The 17,351-nt window shown below is 36.9% G+C and overlaps 1 protein-coding gene across 1 annotated transcript in view; it reads left to right on the top strand.

Moving 5' to 3' along the window:
- The window catches only part of LOC139730627 (uncharacterized), a 36,199-nt gene that overhangs the window by 11,312 nt on the left and 7,536 nt on the right, over window positions 1–17,351 (top strand). Inside the window, exon 2 of the mRNA XM_071641484.1 lies at window positions 9,653–9,719. Within this exon, the coding sequence (XP_071497585.1) occupies window positions 9,653–9,719 (67 nt within the window). The remainder of the gene's footprint in view (window positions 1–9,652; window positions 9,720–17,351) is intronic.

Below are 17,351 nucleotides of genomic sequence, written 5' to 3'. Positions count from 1 at the left end.
ATAAAATGACAAAAAGGCCGCTTAAAACGGTTTAAGAATGCTGAGATGAGACAGAACTCTTACGTATGTGTTTAGGTACTTTGCTACATTCATGGATAACTTTTAATTAACGCGATGCTACCTTATCAGTGATACCTAAATGTTTGTATGTAGGCCTATAATGATACAGATCAGGCTCATTGCTTAACTTACACATGATTCTTGCTCATAACAAACAGCAAGTGACCTCGAGAAATCGATATCCAATATTTGATCTTTATTGAACTTACACACAATCTATAGGAAGTGGGACATCACACGATTCTGTCAATAACGGTTGGAGTTCACCTAAATAGTATCACAGATGTGTTATGATCATCAACAAATGATTTTCTGTAAAACAATTTGAACAAATAATCATTTAAAAAAGGAAACTCTTCCTAATTTCTTAATATCATACATTTGTAAAAATTTTTATATTTTTCATGAATTGTATTACCGGTTTGACTAAATGTTCTGTACAACAAACGCACGAAAGCTTTGAAATAAGTTACACTTATATGCAACATGTACATGCATATAAGGTTAAGCCTCAAAATTGCCTAATAATCATGCAAATTGATGTCCTGTGCACTAGGACGGATGAATACGCATGCAAGATTCCATTTCAGAAATCATATTTGCATATATATATATATATATATATATATGTATGGGCGAACACAACATTTTATATTATACTCCAATTTGTTTTATTATCTTCACAAATTCTTTAAACTCACAGAAATATCCAGGCTTTCATTGGTATCAAATGTCAGAGTATTTCCTCTCAGCTTGATTTGTGAAAAGAGATTGTGGTGGGTGGAAGAGGCAAATCCGATTGTAACGGACTCTGTGGTAAGGAAGCCAATGTAGGTAGATAGATAGATAGATAGATAAATAGATAGATAGATAGATAGATAGATAGATAGATAGATGGATAGAAAGATAGATAGATAGATAGCGAGAGAGAGGGAGAGATGGGGAGGGGGCAGGAGACGAAGAACAACTGCAAAACAAACAAACAAACAAACAAACAAACAAACACAATTTTCGCAGAGGTTCGATGCTCTATTCTAGTGAACATTCAGTTCAAGGCAGTTGGTATGATGTCAATGATTTTCTTCTTCTTTTTAAATTCAAAGCTTATTCAAAGGAAACCAAAACCCAATTATAAATTTGGATTGAGTAAAAGTAACATTATTAGCAGAACATATCATTTGAAATTTTGAGGAAAATCGGACAGTCGATTCAAAAGTTTTGAATTTTTAAAGTTTCAGTGCAGTCACTACTGGATATTAAAGGAGACTGCTACAGTTCATGACGTCATTGTGGACAACAGTATAAAGAAAATATAATATGAAGAATTCCACAAAATTCAGTTTTTCATAGAAGGTACGCGTTCCATCGACATGCTACCGACACATGTTAAGGGGAATGATATTCCCTCTGCTTTTTCGAAGAGGCAAGCAAAGTGCTCTTTCATAATGCTAGAAAAGTGAAAATATGTTGAATATTCTTTATGTTTTCTATATATTTTTGTCCATAATGAACCAATAATAAACTGTAGCAGTCTCCTTTTCCAGCGATGACGACATCGAAACTTTGAAAATTCTTAACTTTTGAACGGAATCTCCAATTTTCCTCAAACTTTCACTGATGAGTTCAACTAATACTACCGTCTTCACTCAATCCATATCTGTATTTGGGTTTTGGTTTCCTTTAATAAGATGCCAAAACAGGGGAAGGCCTTTGCTGAGCATATAAGCTGTTTTCTTGTTCATGCTTGTCCATGCTAAAACGTGTAAATGTAAGACTTTACATGGTATCACAAAGCTCTTGTCTGATTTCCTACGTACCAAGCCGAGTTTGAAGGCAACATCATTAAGTCGCTCTTTCACTTGTTGTCACCACTTGTTAATACTCTCGTCGATCTATCAGTCCTTGTCGATCTACCGTGGTCTGTTAGGAGTTGCGCGAGTAATAGTACGTAAAATAACAAATATTGCGAACGGATAATGCACCTACCTCTCTCGATAGATTCACCGTCCTTTTCACATCGTGTTGGTACATTCTGAGAGGGAACAACCGTCCTCCCCCAGCACTTTATCCTGCTTATATGAATACGAATAAGGAGGTGTTGAAACCCAGGGTGTCTTCTAAACAATCTGTCTTCGTAAAGCCCAAATGTAATGTACCTGTACCTGAGTAATCGTCATGCAACTATAGTAGATGATTAAGATTCTAAGGGAAAATACAAAACTGGTCCCTCGAACCTCTATTCTTTGAGGTAATTTCAGTCTAAGCTGTGATTTGATTCAGACCTCTGCTGACGTAGTTGACGGGTACTCATTTCTCGCTCTCTCGGAATCTGTTTTGAACGTCTACGTCGTCACTAAAGACGAGGAAGTAAAGGAAAGATACTCTTTTTTGTAAAGCAGTAAGGTGGAAAGAAGGGATTATATGAGATCTGAATAAAATTGCAACATAGAAGTTGAAAAGAGCAGTTGAAAAATGATAATTATAACTGCTTAATCACTTAATAACTACCCAAATGTCAGTATCACTTCTACATGACCTTTATTTATATCGTAACTTATTCAATAATATTATAATGTAGGAATCTGTAGAACACAACACTCTCCGTATCGAAATAATAATCAACGATTTTACTCTGAAGTGAAGGTATAGTAATGAGAAATTGAATGAATATCTTCCAAAAGTGGAACCAAAAAAAATGAATCTAAAGAAAGAAATGCAACGTGTTTTTCGCGAAAAGTAAAATCTACCTTTATACGCTTTGAACTTTGCGAAATGTGGTTTTGTTGACAGCCCTGCGACGGTAGACCCTACCGTTTGCGACAAGGGAAGAATGAAACTTTAACTTCGCCCACTCTCGCTCGAGGTTGATTTCTGTTGCTGTGGTAATAGGAAACACGACAGACATTTATTACGCTAGTCAGCAGTTAGAGACGTAAGTAGAGGAATGGTGCAACCTTCTTTCGTCAACTGACATCCACTATACATGTAGGGTGTGGGGACTAATCGGTACAACTTTCAGTTTGCCTGTCACATATCGGTAGGATAAACCATCGTCCGGGTTAGGTGTCTTAAAAGGAGGCATATTACGCAAATGTAAGGACGGATAGATTATAGAAAGATCATGGCTACATGATAAGAAGAGAGGGCTGAATCGCCGATGGCCAAATAATACTCTACGGTCTACGTATAATTACGTCAATACATTTATATATTTCATCCCGTTTAACTTGTATTGTTGAGCTATGGTAAATACTCATGCTAGTCAGGCTTTGCTACTCACAAGATTTACAACCCAGGGTTCGCTTAGTTCTTGATAGTTTTGCAGTGATATCTTGCCTTTGAAGGTTGGGAAAGTTGTCTTTACTGTTTGCCTATTCACGTCACTTTTATTGTAAGTGTGAGTGTTTGTGGTGTGCGTGCTAGTGTGTTGACTGACAAAGCTCTCCTGTCTGGTTTTTTCGTTGTGTGGAAGTTTGAGAAGCTAACCATGTCTTTTGTTCACATGAGTAAAACGATCTGGAAATTGCATTTGCCAATGCACTGGTTCAGCTGACACTTGAAGAGTTGAGGGAGGATAGAAAAAGAAAGGGTAGCAGCAAAAAGAGAAAAAGTGACATGATATGTGCTCATTCTACTTATTGTTCGACTTTTTTGTTACAGGAAGCTGGGTTTAGAATCAGCAACTGTAAGTAATTGGCGTAGACCACGAAGCTTGTGGATTAGGCGCAGAGATCTGCCTCAGTTTCTCGTCAACCTTGGTGCATATGACTGTGTAGGAAAAAGGAGAGACAGACAGATATACAAAAAGAAGAGACATGTAGAAAGAAAGAAAGAGAGAGTAAATCAATGAGAAAGATAAAATGAGCGAAAGAAAGGGAGAAGACACATAAACCAAAAGGATGATTTCTAAACAAACGTAGCAAATACTTAAGAAAAGTAACAAATAAGTCATGCTGCTTTGTATCACAGATTTTGTCTAGCTCTTGTCAATGTGACACCAAACGACATATATATATATATATATATATATATATATATATATATAATTATATATATATATTGCTGTTATTGTCATCATTGTTATTCATATAATCATATTGTTGGGTCTCTTTGCTTAATAGTAATGCTCATTACAACATGCAAACACTTCCACGTCTCTATGCATGTTTTCCAATGAAAAAAGTGTCCAGACGCCCATTGATTTAACGACTTAAGAGATATTGTTACAATGAAGACTACCTTTGACCATGTTACGTTTGTGTGTGTTACTCTCCTAATCATTAATTAAAGTTTTTGTTATTCCACAAATCATCTAGAGAGATTAGTGAACAACTTGATAAGACTTTGATGTCTTGGCCCCATGACACATATATTCTGTATTTGAAGAATAAAAAACGGTTTATTTCCTTTTCATTAATTAATTATGGACATTCATTTCTAACTCATCACAAATTTTTCCATTAATTGAGGATGTAGCTTTTTCTTTTGCATTTCATGCATACAAGCAGATACAATGGTTGGTAAAGACTTTTGAAGGGATGGCATCATCTCTTCATCTTATTTGGTTGAATTGAATGATATCATCATCAAATTAAAAAAAATTATAATTGACACTCTGTGCCTTTTTACTTTTGCGTTGAACTACATATCTTTTCCCTTGGATTTTACCGAATTTTCTTATTTATTTTCAATTAACATGAAGTGGATTTTCATTTTGGATATCAAAAACTGCTATCTACAGGTAAAATTCACGCTTGTAGTTTTATCGCTATAATCTGACTTTGTGAGCATTTTCGTGTTTCCATTTATTTATTTGTTCTTCTCTGTTTTTCATTCCCTCATTTTAATCAAATTCCACCTCATTTGGGCCTATTACATTGACTTGTGAACTTCATGTCAACTGGTACCGTCGGAAGAAATTCAGTCCCCTTCCTTCAAACATTAAAGAGAATTGACGGTATCAAACCGTGTCAAGCGTCACATCATGAAACTAGGACGCATTAGAAAAAAGTCACGAGTTCAGAGTTTGAATGAGTTGTCTAGAGAGCTGGATATGGAACGTAATGTGCAGTATTTCTGTCTTCTGCTCAAAGCCTGATTTATTCACATCAATGTTCCTTGACATAGCATAAAGGGATACTCATCTTAAAGCCCATTAATCCTTCATTTTGTTATTCTCTGACAAATTGATAAAACGAAGTCATTTTTTTTTACTCACTTTGCCTAATGACACACAAATCGTGTTGGGAACAACTGTCTCTCTTGGAAGTAGACGAATTCAATTATTTCAACTGATTGTCCCCCACAATTCTCACTTTGACGGGGGCAAAAAGCATTTGCATGGACTGATTCTTTTCCTTCTTCTTTTTGTAACCGTGCGGCCACGCAGTCCGACTGCTCTGTATTTCTTCAGTAAATACAGGGCTAGCTTGTTAATGGGAGTGATTGTTTTGACTAGAAATAAAAGCAAATTTTTGTCAACAAGGTAGGCGACAGTAAGGACGTCAACGTCTGGTCCTACATGAGCGAGTGTCGATATAAGAGTTGCCATCCGCCGGAGCTCCTCGCTATCAAAAGCACGGAGAAAGAGACACAGTGAGGGGACATTTTATCACCATGTTCCTCTAAACTCTCAGGGCAAATTGCCAATCAGCATCGTGTTTTTTTTTCTTTTTGGAATTTCTCTTTTTTTAGCTTTGGAAGATAAAAGCCAATTCATATTAGGGAAAATTGCAGTGACACTCACTTTAGACTTGCATACTAGTAGGGAGACTGGTGTTATTAGAGAGTATTTGCTTCTCCTTCAGAAAACAACATCAAGGAACGCTATAAATAGTCTCTACGTATCTCTTTTTCCTTTCTCTTTTCGTGCTTGTTTGTTTATCAGATGAATCGAGGGGAGCAGTACAACATTTTAAACGTACTTTCAACAGAGATATAGCTCATCCATACCGACATGACCGATGATTTCTGGTATTTTGCGTGTTTATACATTATCTATAGTCGATAGATTTAATGCTGAGTAAAAAGAAATGAATCATGCGACAGATGTTCAGCATGCATGGCATGTACATGCTCCTCTATCACAGCAGATTTCAAGCGTAACAGTGCATTTCATTAGTTGACGAAGATTGAAATTGCAAACACGGAAATATTATCCCTGTTCAGCCAACCAAATTGTGATTTTTAAGAGATGCTAAAATGACACCTTCTATTTGTTCATTTTGAAAAAAAGATAAAATCGAACACCAAGTATAGCTCCGTTTAATGCCATGTAAGAAGTGTGCGAATATTAATTAAAGCTACTGCCCCGGGAACCGTGAAGGGCAGCAATCGCTATTGTTTCCGCTCATAGCAACGCGCTCTCTACAACATCTCAACTTTGAAGAGGAACGGAATCTAACCAAAACTCTGCAATGCCTGACGTATTAAAAGACAAAGACGTTTTATCCGGCATTTTCAATATCAACGAAGCTATGAGGTTAAACATTAACTCTTCAAGTGCAATAATCATACGGATTGGGACAGGAAGAAAGGGAAGACATGCCAAAACACACACACGCACACACACACACACACACACACACACACACACACACACACACACACACACACACACATACACACACACACACACGCACACACACACACACACACACACACACACAAACACACTCACACTCATACGAAGTCATCTTGAATGAGCTGATATTTGTTTTCAACACTGGACCTATATGTTTACAGACAGGATCGATCTTTGCTGACGATAATAGTGAGAGAGATTAATGGTGATGGATCGAGCGGCATATTAGAGTCATATAAATATTTATTTCTTGTTTGATCGTCAGCCAGTGTCCTTCGGATTACTGAGCACTCTCTCTAAAAGAATCGCAGCAAGCAGCAAAGTTTACGAAAAAAAAAAAAAGAAATTGCAGCTCTTTCCAATGATTCTTAGTTTTTGTTGAGGCTGTTGTTGAATTTTATCGGTACCTCGCTCATTTCTTTCTGTCTTTTTCAATCCAGTCATGTTAGCTGTTATATACAGGGTGATATGCAAACAAAGAATGTACTAGAACAGGAAAATCTGTAGAAATCTGTAAAAAAAAAATCGTGAGGTTTAAATGGCGTTCATATAGTGCCTTAATTCACTTAGACACACATACCGTGTGTCAAGTTTTAAACATTTTCCTGTGAATTTTAAATATTCTCAAAACAGTATTAGTGATATGTGCGTTCAGAAAATGTAATGCACATTCATTTTTTGTTCAATGATAGTCGACCTGTAAACAAAGTCAAATATTTTCACTTAACATGCAAAGGCGCATGATCTCTTATAAATATATATATAAATCGAAGTAAACACACAAAAAGTATTGATGCTATTTCTTTAAAGATGCAAATATTCTAGCACTTACTGCTGGATTCTTGTACATTATTTTAAAATATTTGATACCATGCATAATCATCATGCATTACCAACGTGCTACGTAATAACACGTCTATAATAGTATGTTCTTGTACTCTCTTTGGCTACTTACGTGACGATTGGCAAGGGTTTAGATGTCGCATTTCTAAAAGTGCTGTATGAAGATACAGCCTACGATTGCTCAAATTTTCAATGACTTCCTCACTAAGTTCTTACAGATACCGTGCTCGTGTATCTACAAAGTGCGACATCACCCATTAGCACCCCTGGGAAAAGAGGAGAGACAGACATGCAAAGAAAAACGTTGTACCAAAGCAAACGTAATGTAATCCGATTATCAGTTTCACGTTGATCGCGTTGAAGGGTTGTTAATGGCAAAGGAAGGGACTGATATAGAGGGGGGGGAGGGGTGGGGGAGAAGGAGTGATGGCGAAATGATAATGATTGATGTAAACCTGAAAGACGGATGTAAAAGAGTAATATCTAGTCTCAAACATTCGCAGAGCAATAAAAGCAATTGTTTACATTCGTCGATGGAAAATGTACAGTATCAAGCAATTTATGCCCGTGCGATATTGCACGTAGCATGCAACGTGTCAAATTCCAATGTACATGTATCTATAAGGTTGGTGAAGAGTGGCAAACGTCTTGATGACACAGACTTTAAACATCCCAGGTGCTCCGCCAAAACCGAGCTTGCCATGCAGGATTGAACAATTTCACAGGAAACGTCGAAGAAGGGTGTTAGCAATAAAGGGAGGGGTCGTGATGGTGGTTTTTTTTTTTTTTTTTTTTTTTTTTAGAGTGATTACACTTTTAAAATCAGACATTTGACTTCACTTTGCAGACTGTTTAACCTATAGAAGAGATGCTGCATGGTGTCAATGCAACATTAAAGAGATGTGTAAGATTTTTCCTTCGGTCTTGGTGTGAATTGAGTCTCTAAGAGATGAGTTGGTGATGAAGAGTAACACCAAAGAAAAGATAATCATCAAACAGAAATGTCACATTGCATAAGATTGGGAACACAAACAAACAATGCCGTGGTAGAACTACAACATTTCGATTAGCCAACAGCTCCAAAATTTGTTAAACTTTGGCTGAAATTGAATGGGCCATTATTGGCTTATGCCAGATTGGCTGGTGTGATTTTCAAACGAGACCTGTCTGCAGGTATAAATCAGAATACACAGTGAATTCTTTATTTAAGTCATATTACATGTACCGTTAGAGTAAACCATTCATCTTTTTTTTATTTCTATTTTGCCGACAAGGACCCGAAACAAAGTGCATTTTAATAAGAACAAGATGAGAGGTTTTAATGCTTTAACCAGACTTATTGTTCTACATTATTAGGCTATATCCATTTTTGTATTTTGAGGGTTGGGATTAGGGAGGGTTGAAAGAAAGTGGATATAACCTTACATCTGAAAACGCATTGTACAAGGTATTTGCCGTAGTTGTATTCATGACTTCCGAGTGGGGACACAGCACCACAGCAGTGGATGGTGGAAAAGCACCGAGTTATATTGCAATTTTAACGGAATGGGAGTCCGCGCTCGGAAATAGGCAGTTGTGCCGTAGGGCGGGAAACCTTCCAGCTAATGTTTTCTAAGAGGGGGAAATTTTGAATAATGCGCAACCCGAGAAGCACGGGTACATTATTTCAGCGACCTCTGGAATTAGCGGTATAAAGAATGAGAGAAAGAACACAATCTAAGGAAAATTTCCAGCAACGCCGACGTCGATTTCATATTAGCCACTCAACGCTCTAGCAGAGGACATGCATTGCCAACTTGATTAAATCATTCATATTGGAAACAATAACACACTTGTTCCTGTTCTGAAAAAAAGAGAAACAAAGACCTGTAATGACTGTGAAGTACTCCTTACAGGGCTCTCTACTCAATGTTCATGGACACACAAAAAATGCAATCTAATGTGGTGCTATTCGAGGCCTCCCGTTTTGATTCCGTTCATTTCTTGACTGATTTGATAGTTACAGGTTTACTTTTTTTTCTTTTGTACTAGTCGGGGAAAATATATCAGAAGCTTGACTATAAGCTCAACTCATTGGTTCTAGATATAAACAAAATCAAGAATAAAAGTAAAATAATCATGATAAATCTAAAATGTCAATGTTTTTCTCGTTTGTCTTCAATGCAGATGCAGTCAAGTAACATAGTGTCTCTGGCCGTAGTCATGACATTGGCTACCTTGTTCACACAGGCCGGTAAGTAGTGTGTGTTGGATAGGTGAGAAATGTGTCGGTTTCTTGCGTTAAAAGACCAGAAAAAGTGATTATGACATGCAGCTAAGTAGGTATCCTACTATTAGTGCTGTCAAGTGCATTTTATCCATTATTATACGTCCCCTTCCCATGAACAGAGTGACTCCATTAATTTTCGATAACACTCACCGAATATCAAATTTTATTGTCAAAACAACATTACACGTGGAGAAGGCTCTGTCAAAGTTTCAAGCGCTAAAGATAATGTCTTAAATCTATATAGATTTTTTTTTTTCGGTCAGAAGTTGTTGATGAAAAAATATTATAGAATCTATATAATACCGTCTGTTTGCTTTTCTTGTTCTGATATCAAAATGTTCGGCTTGTTGAAGATTGTTCAATTTTTTAAATTAAACAGGACTAATGTGGCCACGAGGAATAAAAATACACAAGTATGGTAGTTACCAGGTCGGCCTGGTTTTCGTGATGTCGCTAAATAACTAACACTTTGTAGGAGTTTATGTTTGACGCGATGCTTGCAACACCATGCAAGCTATATTCAACAGAAATTGGTTTGAAGCAGAGAGAGCTTATCTCAGAGCACAGGATTGAGGACTTTTTGCCTTGTTTGTGATTTTTTTTTCTTGTTAACCATGAGAATAGGTAAGTGCTATATGGGAATGAATTCGAATAGCTGGTGTACGACCAAATGAATGCACGTCAGTTTCTATACCTAATGAAAACGTGCACACAGTTAAAGTCCAGCTTGCAAGTGACCGCAGAGAGCAAACTTTACAAGTCAAAACCACAGGACTCGGACTGAGCATGTGTTAAAAGCAATGGAGCTTCAAAGCAGGTTAAAACCAGGGAGATGGGGTTTGGAATTCTATCGGAAGAACAAGCAACAGATGTAACGAGTAAATGATATATTTACATTAAGTTTAGCTGCCATATAAAACATCATTAATTAAAAATTTTATGAAGTATGAAAGGGTGAAAAGTTACATGAAAATTTAATGTAATTGCACATATTTCTTGAGATTTTGTTTCTCAAGTTTGTCATAGTTTGTTTAAACGGGAGTTTATGTCCAGATCAGCCCAGGCCAACATCACATCAGATCTAGAACCTGGATGCAAATAAATCACGACCACAGTTCAGCACAACCTGCAAAATAAATTGACATAAATACATGAAAATTGTGCCAAACAAGATAAAGGAAGATAGAGAGGTTCGCTCGTCGACATTTTATCAGTGGCATACATACTCTAGTTAATTCAGATAATAATACTTGAAAAAGATGACAAAAATAAACAATCTGAGGACTGATTCTGACTCAACACATAGAATTCAATTAGGCAAGTTGACATTAGTTCTAATAATTTATATTTAATGCCATCCATAGGTATATTCTTTTACAGGCAAAAGATTAACGCCTTATCAGATTTCGTTCCTTTTTAATCACTTTAAAAAACGCCTGAGATGAAACGTCAAAGTCTTAGGCAAATAAGGCATGATGAATACCACTACATTATAAGTATGCGTATTTGAAGCAGTAATTCTTCATTTACAGCATTCATAAAAGAGAGATATTACATAGTTTGGAATCTGCTCAACAGTGGAGGCATTCATAAAAATAAAGATTAAAAAAGATGTAAGATGGCTGCAACCTTGACCTGATAACTGCACGTTATACTAACACGGAGACATACAAAAGTGCCATACTTACCAAAAAAGTCATTTGGCGCCATGTTTTGTTTGCTGTGTCATTATGAAAGACCCCCCCCCCCTTCCTTTTCTTCTTAAGAAAAATTTGCGGCGGAAAGCACGTGTCGCGTGAACTTTACTTTTTTGAGAGAGTCTCAGCTATTCCCAGAATGCCTCAGGAATGTGTCTGCGACTACAGCACCGTATGTCATATCGTAAGTAAGACGGCTTTTTAAAATAATGTCCATCCGAATCGACAGAGTGCTGTCGTGCCGATCGATATAATGGACAAACCCAGCATTTGAACAGCAAATTTCAACTCCTTCAAGGTTTGATTTCACGGAGTTGAATGAGTTTAAGCAAGGAAAGAAGACGATCGTTATCTTTCTTCGTTTATTTTGTTTTTCGGATTTGTTACGTGACACGCATGAGGAAAGGCAGACTGAACTGGCATTAAGATTTAAATAAAACGACGAAATTTGATAGCACACGTGACTGGTCTTCCCATGTTGACGGGAAAAGCGCTCACGCATTTCAGGCCGAAGCTAGACAGCATTTTGCCCTGCTAGCATCCCAATCAGAATTAATATTTCTTTATCAAAAAGGGAAATAGTAACTGGCTCATTTTTTTTTTCACACATACCATGAAAACGTGTCCTGCGGAAGAATATTGTTGTTCCATTTTGCTCTGGGATTTGAAAATTTCCGCTACCATATTTCCGGAAGATTATTGAACAAAATCAAAGGCAATGGCAGAGAAAAAAAATGTATGGATGGCAGCCCGATTTTTTTTTTAAAATTGTATCCTCTGCATCTATACAGTACTGACTCGCATACCTACGATGAAAAAAAAAAAAAACGAGCTAAAGATTATAATGATCATAAAGATCAAGATATGTTCAGGGCTAAAGTATCACCAATGAATATCGCCCCAAACGAAACCAAGTCACAATGAACGTTACTTCAAAATATTAGTAGAGTGTGTGCGTAGACGTGATGAGTTTGATACGGCACAATAAATCAAGTGAGTGGCCAAAGTCATCGTTTAGTTGACCGTTGACCGACAGCATTTTGACTCACGAATGTTAACAGGCAATGCCACTTTGTTTTCCAGCTGACTTTAATCAAAACATTTTATTGAACAAAATCAAAGGCAATGGCAGACTGAGCTTTCACTGAAATCAACGTATATACATGAGTTGATGATGCAATCACCTTCACATCATTCCATTTCGGGTATTTTATTTACTCGAGAAACATGAAATATTGCCATTCTGCCTTGAAGTCTAACACTTTTGTATAGAAGCCTCCATGTAAAACGTAAACAGTGCTTGTCACAACAAAAAAATAATGGCGACATAATACAATGCAAAAATGATAATTTCACCTTTGGACGTAAGACTTTACCAGCAAAAACTGATATATTCATTTTTATCTATTCGAGATATTTGACAGATTTGGTTTGGTTTGGTTTGGTTTGGTTTTATTTCTGCATTTTCTTTCCCCATATACAATATTATAATGAAGACAAAATGATACAGAGTATGCAAAAAAAAAGAGGAGAGAAAAATGCAAATTAATGCAAGAATTGTCAATTTCATACCTTCAAAGTTCAATAACAGAAAAACAAGATGTTAAGGCATACTGTATTCATATGTGAACAAGGGAGAACTCAGTACAGGGGGCCGTCATCATAAGCAGAGCTTGACGTGGATGAGGCCCTTAATCTTCACGATCTTAATATATACGAATATAATACAACACCCAGAACCTCTTAATCTTAACGTTGTACGAACACATTTCAAAAAAAAAATAGATAAATAAAAAGAATCTTTGTTTAGAATCTCAGATTAAAGTTGCTAAAGGAAGAGAAAAAAGATCAAAATATGTATGATAACTTTAACAATGATTTGTCCTCAAATGATAACCGTAATGTAAAGAGTGCGATATAATTATAAAGACTTTATTTTTCTCTACCTGGTGATGCCCTTATAGTTTAAAATTGTGAAAATGGCGTTTATCTGTTCCTGCATTTAAACTCTTCATAATGTGTGTGTGTGTTTGTGTCACGTCGTGTGAAGAAAAATAAAATCAGCTAATCTTATTTTCAACAGTACTAATTACACTGAATCAAAATGATATGCCCGACTGCATTTATCTCAATCATAACTTTACAAACAAAAGATATCTCTCCAAATACTGAACTTGTCACTGCTACTGATTCTATTACACTGTAAATGAAAAAAAAAAAAAAACAACAGCAACATAAAACCTTTTATGCGCTCTGCCCTTAAATACATTTACACTAATGAGTAGTTTTGAACATTTCACAGATGAGGTCTTTATGAAGTCTACATTTTATTTATATGATAAAGACTAAATTCTTGGTCGAAGAAAAAAAAAGCTATCAAAGATCGGGTTGAAGCTAGGGCCTACTCCTAAACCTGTTGCGCTAAAGGGCAAATTTTTCTGAAACAAACGTGACACGCAAACTCAACCCCGAAGATTTTTTTTTTACAAGAATGCAATGCAGTTGCATTACATTGCCCCTGCTTACATCGAACTCATTCTTTTTAACGTTTTGTCGTGTTTTTTTATGATGAATAAATAAACAAGAACACGACTTCCCTCTTAATCCCATTCATGAATAAATGCATTATGCACGTGGCGTTAAGGGCGTGCATGACCAGCGTCCAATTTCTTTCCCTGTTGGCAAGCGAAGTTTATTCAATGAGAAAGGTATCATCAATCGACTAGGTCTCTGTGTGATTGTGTTCTTGCTTGTGCGCGTGTGTGTGTGTGTGTGTGTGTGTGTGTGTGTGTGTGTGTGTGTGTGTGTGTGTGTGTGTGTGTGTGTGTGTGTGTGTGTGTGTGTGTGTGTGTGTTTGTGTGTGTGTGTTTGTGTGTGTGATGTGGTTAGCCTCCTCTTAAACCAAAAATATCCCAATCGTCCAATCGAGTATCAAACATTATCTTAACCTCCGGTCAGTCAGTATACCCAGATATCGATCTATTTAGTCCTGGTCTGCCTGAGCACGAGCAAGCGTTGTTATCAATCTCTGGGGTGAGACACCAATGACATAAAGTCATCACTCGAAAGAATATTTCTCTTATTAGTCTAACTCTCAGATGTATACAGCGATTGTCATTCCCTCTCCTTCGTTCCCTCCTATATGACGCAAGGAAGTAAGTTTTTCGTTTCGAGCTCGCCTAGGTACCTCTTGCTGATTGACAAGATGATTGAGAGCGAGTTAGTGTTATCGAAGAAAGTCATCGCAATGAAAACTTCCGTCCTCGACTTTTGCTTTCAATCGGGCGCATTTTTATCGATCTTCTGCGCGTGAGAGCGGCATGTATGCGGCAAAATGCTTAAATATGGATAGACGGATTGACCGTTATCTTACGGTGATCGTTGGCTATAACGTCACTGACCTCATCAACGGCACGAGGAGGGAAAACTGTGCCAATAGCAGCAGTGAAGATGATGGATTGAATAGATCAAAATCGACTTGTCAACATCAGCTTTGCCATATCCTCTATTGGGCTATACCTACGGTAAAAAAAGAAGGGGAGAAAACATGATCATATCCCTCACATTAACTTGTAAGACATGATTCTCTCGTCAATCTTCTCTAGATATATACCAAAGGTGTTCCTATCTCATTCTCTCTCTCTCTCTCTCTCTGCACATGATCAACATGATTTTCATGTTTCGCACTATACTTGCTCTGCGGCTTCATTTTGCCTTCTCCTGTTGGAAGTAAGCTTACGTAGAAAATAAAGCAGTTTCTCTGCATATTAAAAAACAGAATTCATGTTTATTAGAATCCAGACGAAATAGTGAATGGATTGATCTGTATCGTCCGTAAGTGGAACGATATGCCCTGACATACAAATCCAGTTAGAATGATTATCGCTGAAGAAAAAAATCACCCCACATTTTATAATCTGGCAAGTACATTTCTATATAGATATATGGTATTGATGGGTCGAAATCACATTCTATGATATACTACATTCTATGCCTAAATTCATACCTAATATTTACGACGAACAGAAATTTTCATGATCTGCCCAATAGAACAACCCGTTTCAAAAGAAGGATGACCAGATTAAAAAAGCCCATTCAAAGAATAATTTTCCTAAAATGACAAGCGATTCCTTCATCAAAATTGACTAAGGTATACTCAGTGAAAGCAAACTATACTGAAGAAACTCATTGAAATTGGAAACAAGACAACTAACAGTGACTAAGTGTGAGAGTGTTTAACATAGAGGCCGCGGAACCCACACACACATTTGTAGCTTTTCAAAAAATAGGGGGAATATCGGGAAAAAAGGAATAAAAAGACAACCACAAAATCCTAATCTTCGAGAGTTTCACCCGGGGATTCTTTGAGGGGAAGGGGAGAGGGGATTTGTACTTTGACCCTTGACCCTCCTTCCCCATTTCCCAGCAGCACACCACCTTAAAAAGCGTCTGCAGACTCTGTAACATTTTAACAGAACATGAATTTAACATTTTCACGATCTCATGTGAAAAAATAGTACTAAATGATTGATAATGTCAACGTCTCATAAACCTTTCTTTACCATTAATCAAAAAAGGGGAAAAATTATATGCATTGCGTGGGTGAATTGTAGACACAACAACTAATTGTTTTAAGTCTTAAATCACCCAATAGTTATGCCTTTAAAAGCGAAGGGGAATGTAGCTTCTTTATTATCCGCCATTTAGGAGATGACCTCACCAAAATCACATCTATAGCTGTGATAACCTTCGGTCACGCCAAACACGTTAAAAGGGTGGTCCAGTATTGGTGAAGATGAGGATTTATTTTTTTTTTTGCAAGATACTAAGAAACTACCTATAAAACGTTATAGAGCATACCACTTCAGGAGGAATTCAAAATTTATTTGATGAAAATGGGCTCTGAAATGGCTGAGATATCCAAAAACAAAGTAAAACAAAGCGATCCCAATATAAAGGTGGCTTTTATTAGTATCACTTTGTCTTGGATATCTGGGCCATTTCAAAAACAATTTTCATCAAGTAAATGTTAAATTCCACTTGCAAGCTTTTTCGTATTTCACCAAAGAAAGTTGAAAACCTATATCCAGGTCTCAACCCAAACCGTACAATCCCTTTAACCTCTCTCTTCCTTCTTCCTTCCACCTATGAGGTAGCCATACTTGATGAAAATTATCGCTTACATGAACATTAGCTTACACTTACGCAAGTTACATACTTTGTAGTATTCACGAAGGGTTCGTTCTTCTACGTCTTATTCTTTTTCTTCTTTTTCTCCTGTAAAACTCCTACTACCTCTACTTCTACTTCTTAGTAAGGGCGTGTTTCCCCGCAACTTTGAATGTGACGTAGACAAACCCTTAATATGTCAATTATACTTATTTGTGTGTGTGTGTGTGTGTGTGTGTGTGTGTGTGTGCGTGAGTGTGTGTTTGTGTGATCGTTACCCATTACGACAGCATAATATTTTATTTGGATTGCTATGGTATCCTCTAGTCATTTATGGCGTCAATGTAATAATTCTGTTTTAGGGGGTGTCTGCAAATAGAGTCGCCCTACCACCTTTTCGTGTGTCGTAGATGATAAGGAGAAATCCCTCCTCAATTATTTTCTATGGATGAGTCATAGGACTGATGGTGGCTTTGATCAGTGGCTTTTTCTTCAAACATACAACAACAACAACATATACATAATACACGCCCCTGCCAAGAGGAAGTGATGGAGTATATGAAGAGCTTGCTTCCAAAAGGCGCTAAATCCATTGAAAATGATGGATTTAGCGCCTTTTGGAAGCAAGCTCTTCATGTCAGCTTAGAAATTGTCCATGCCATAATTTCAACTGCGCGTATAAATTTCAAGACGCATGCATATAGTGGAATTCGTTTGTCTATTGTTTACG

Source organism: Diadema antillarum, unplaced genomic scaffold, assembly GCF_040938485.1.
Source record: "Diadema antillarum isolate AM-2024a unplaced genomic scaffold, OU_Dant_1.0 seq00000323_RagTag, whole genome shotgun sequence".
In the NCBI taxonomy this organism is placed as follows: Eukaryota; Metazoa; Echinodermata; class Echinoidea; order Diadematoida; family Diadematidae; genus Diadema; species Diadema antillarum.
This window is presented reverse-complemented; position numbering and strand designations above follow the sequence as displayed.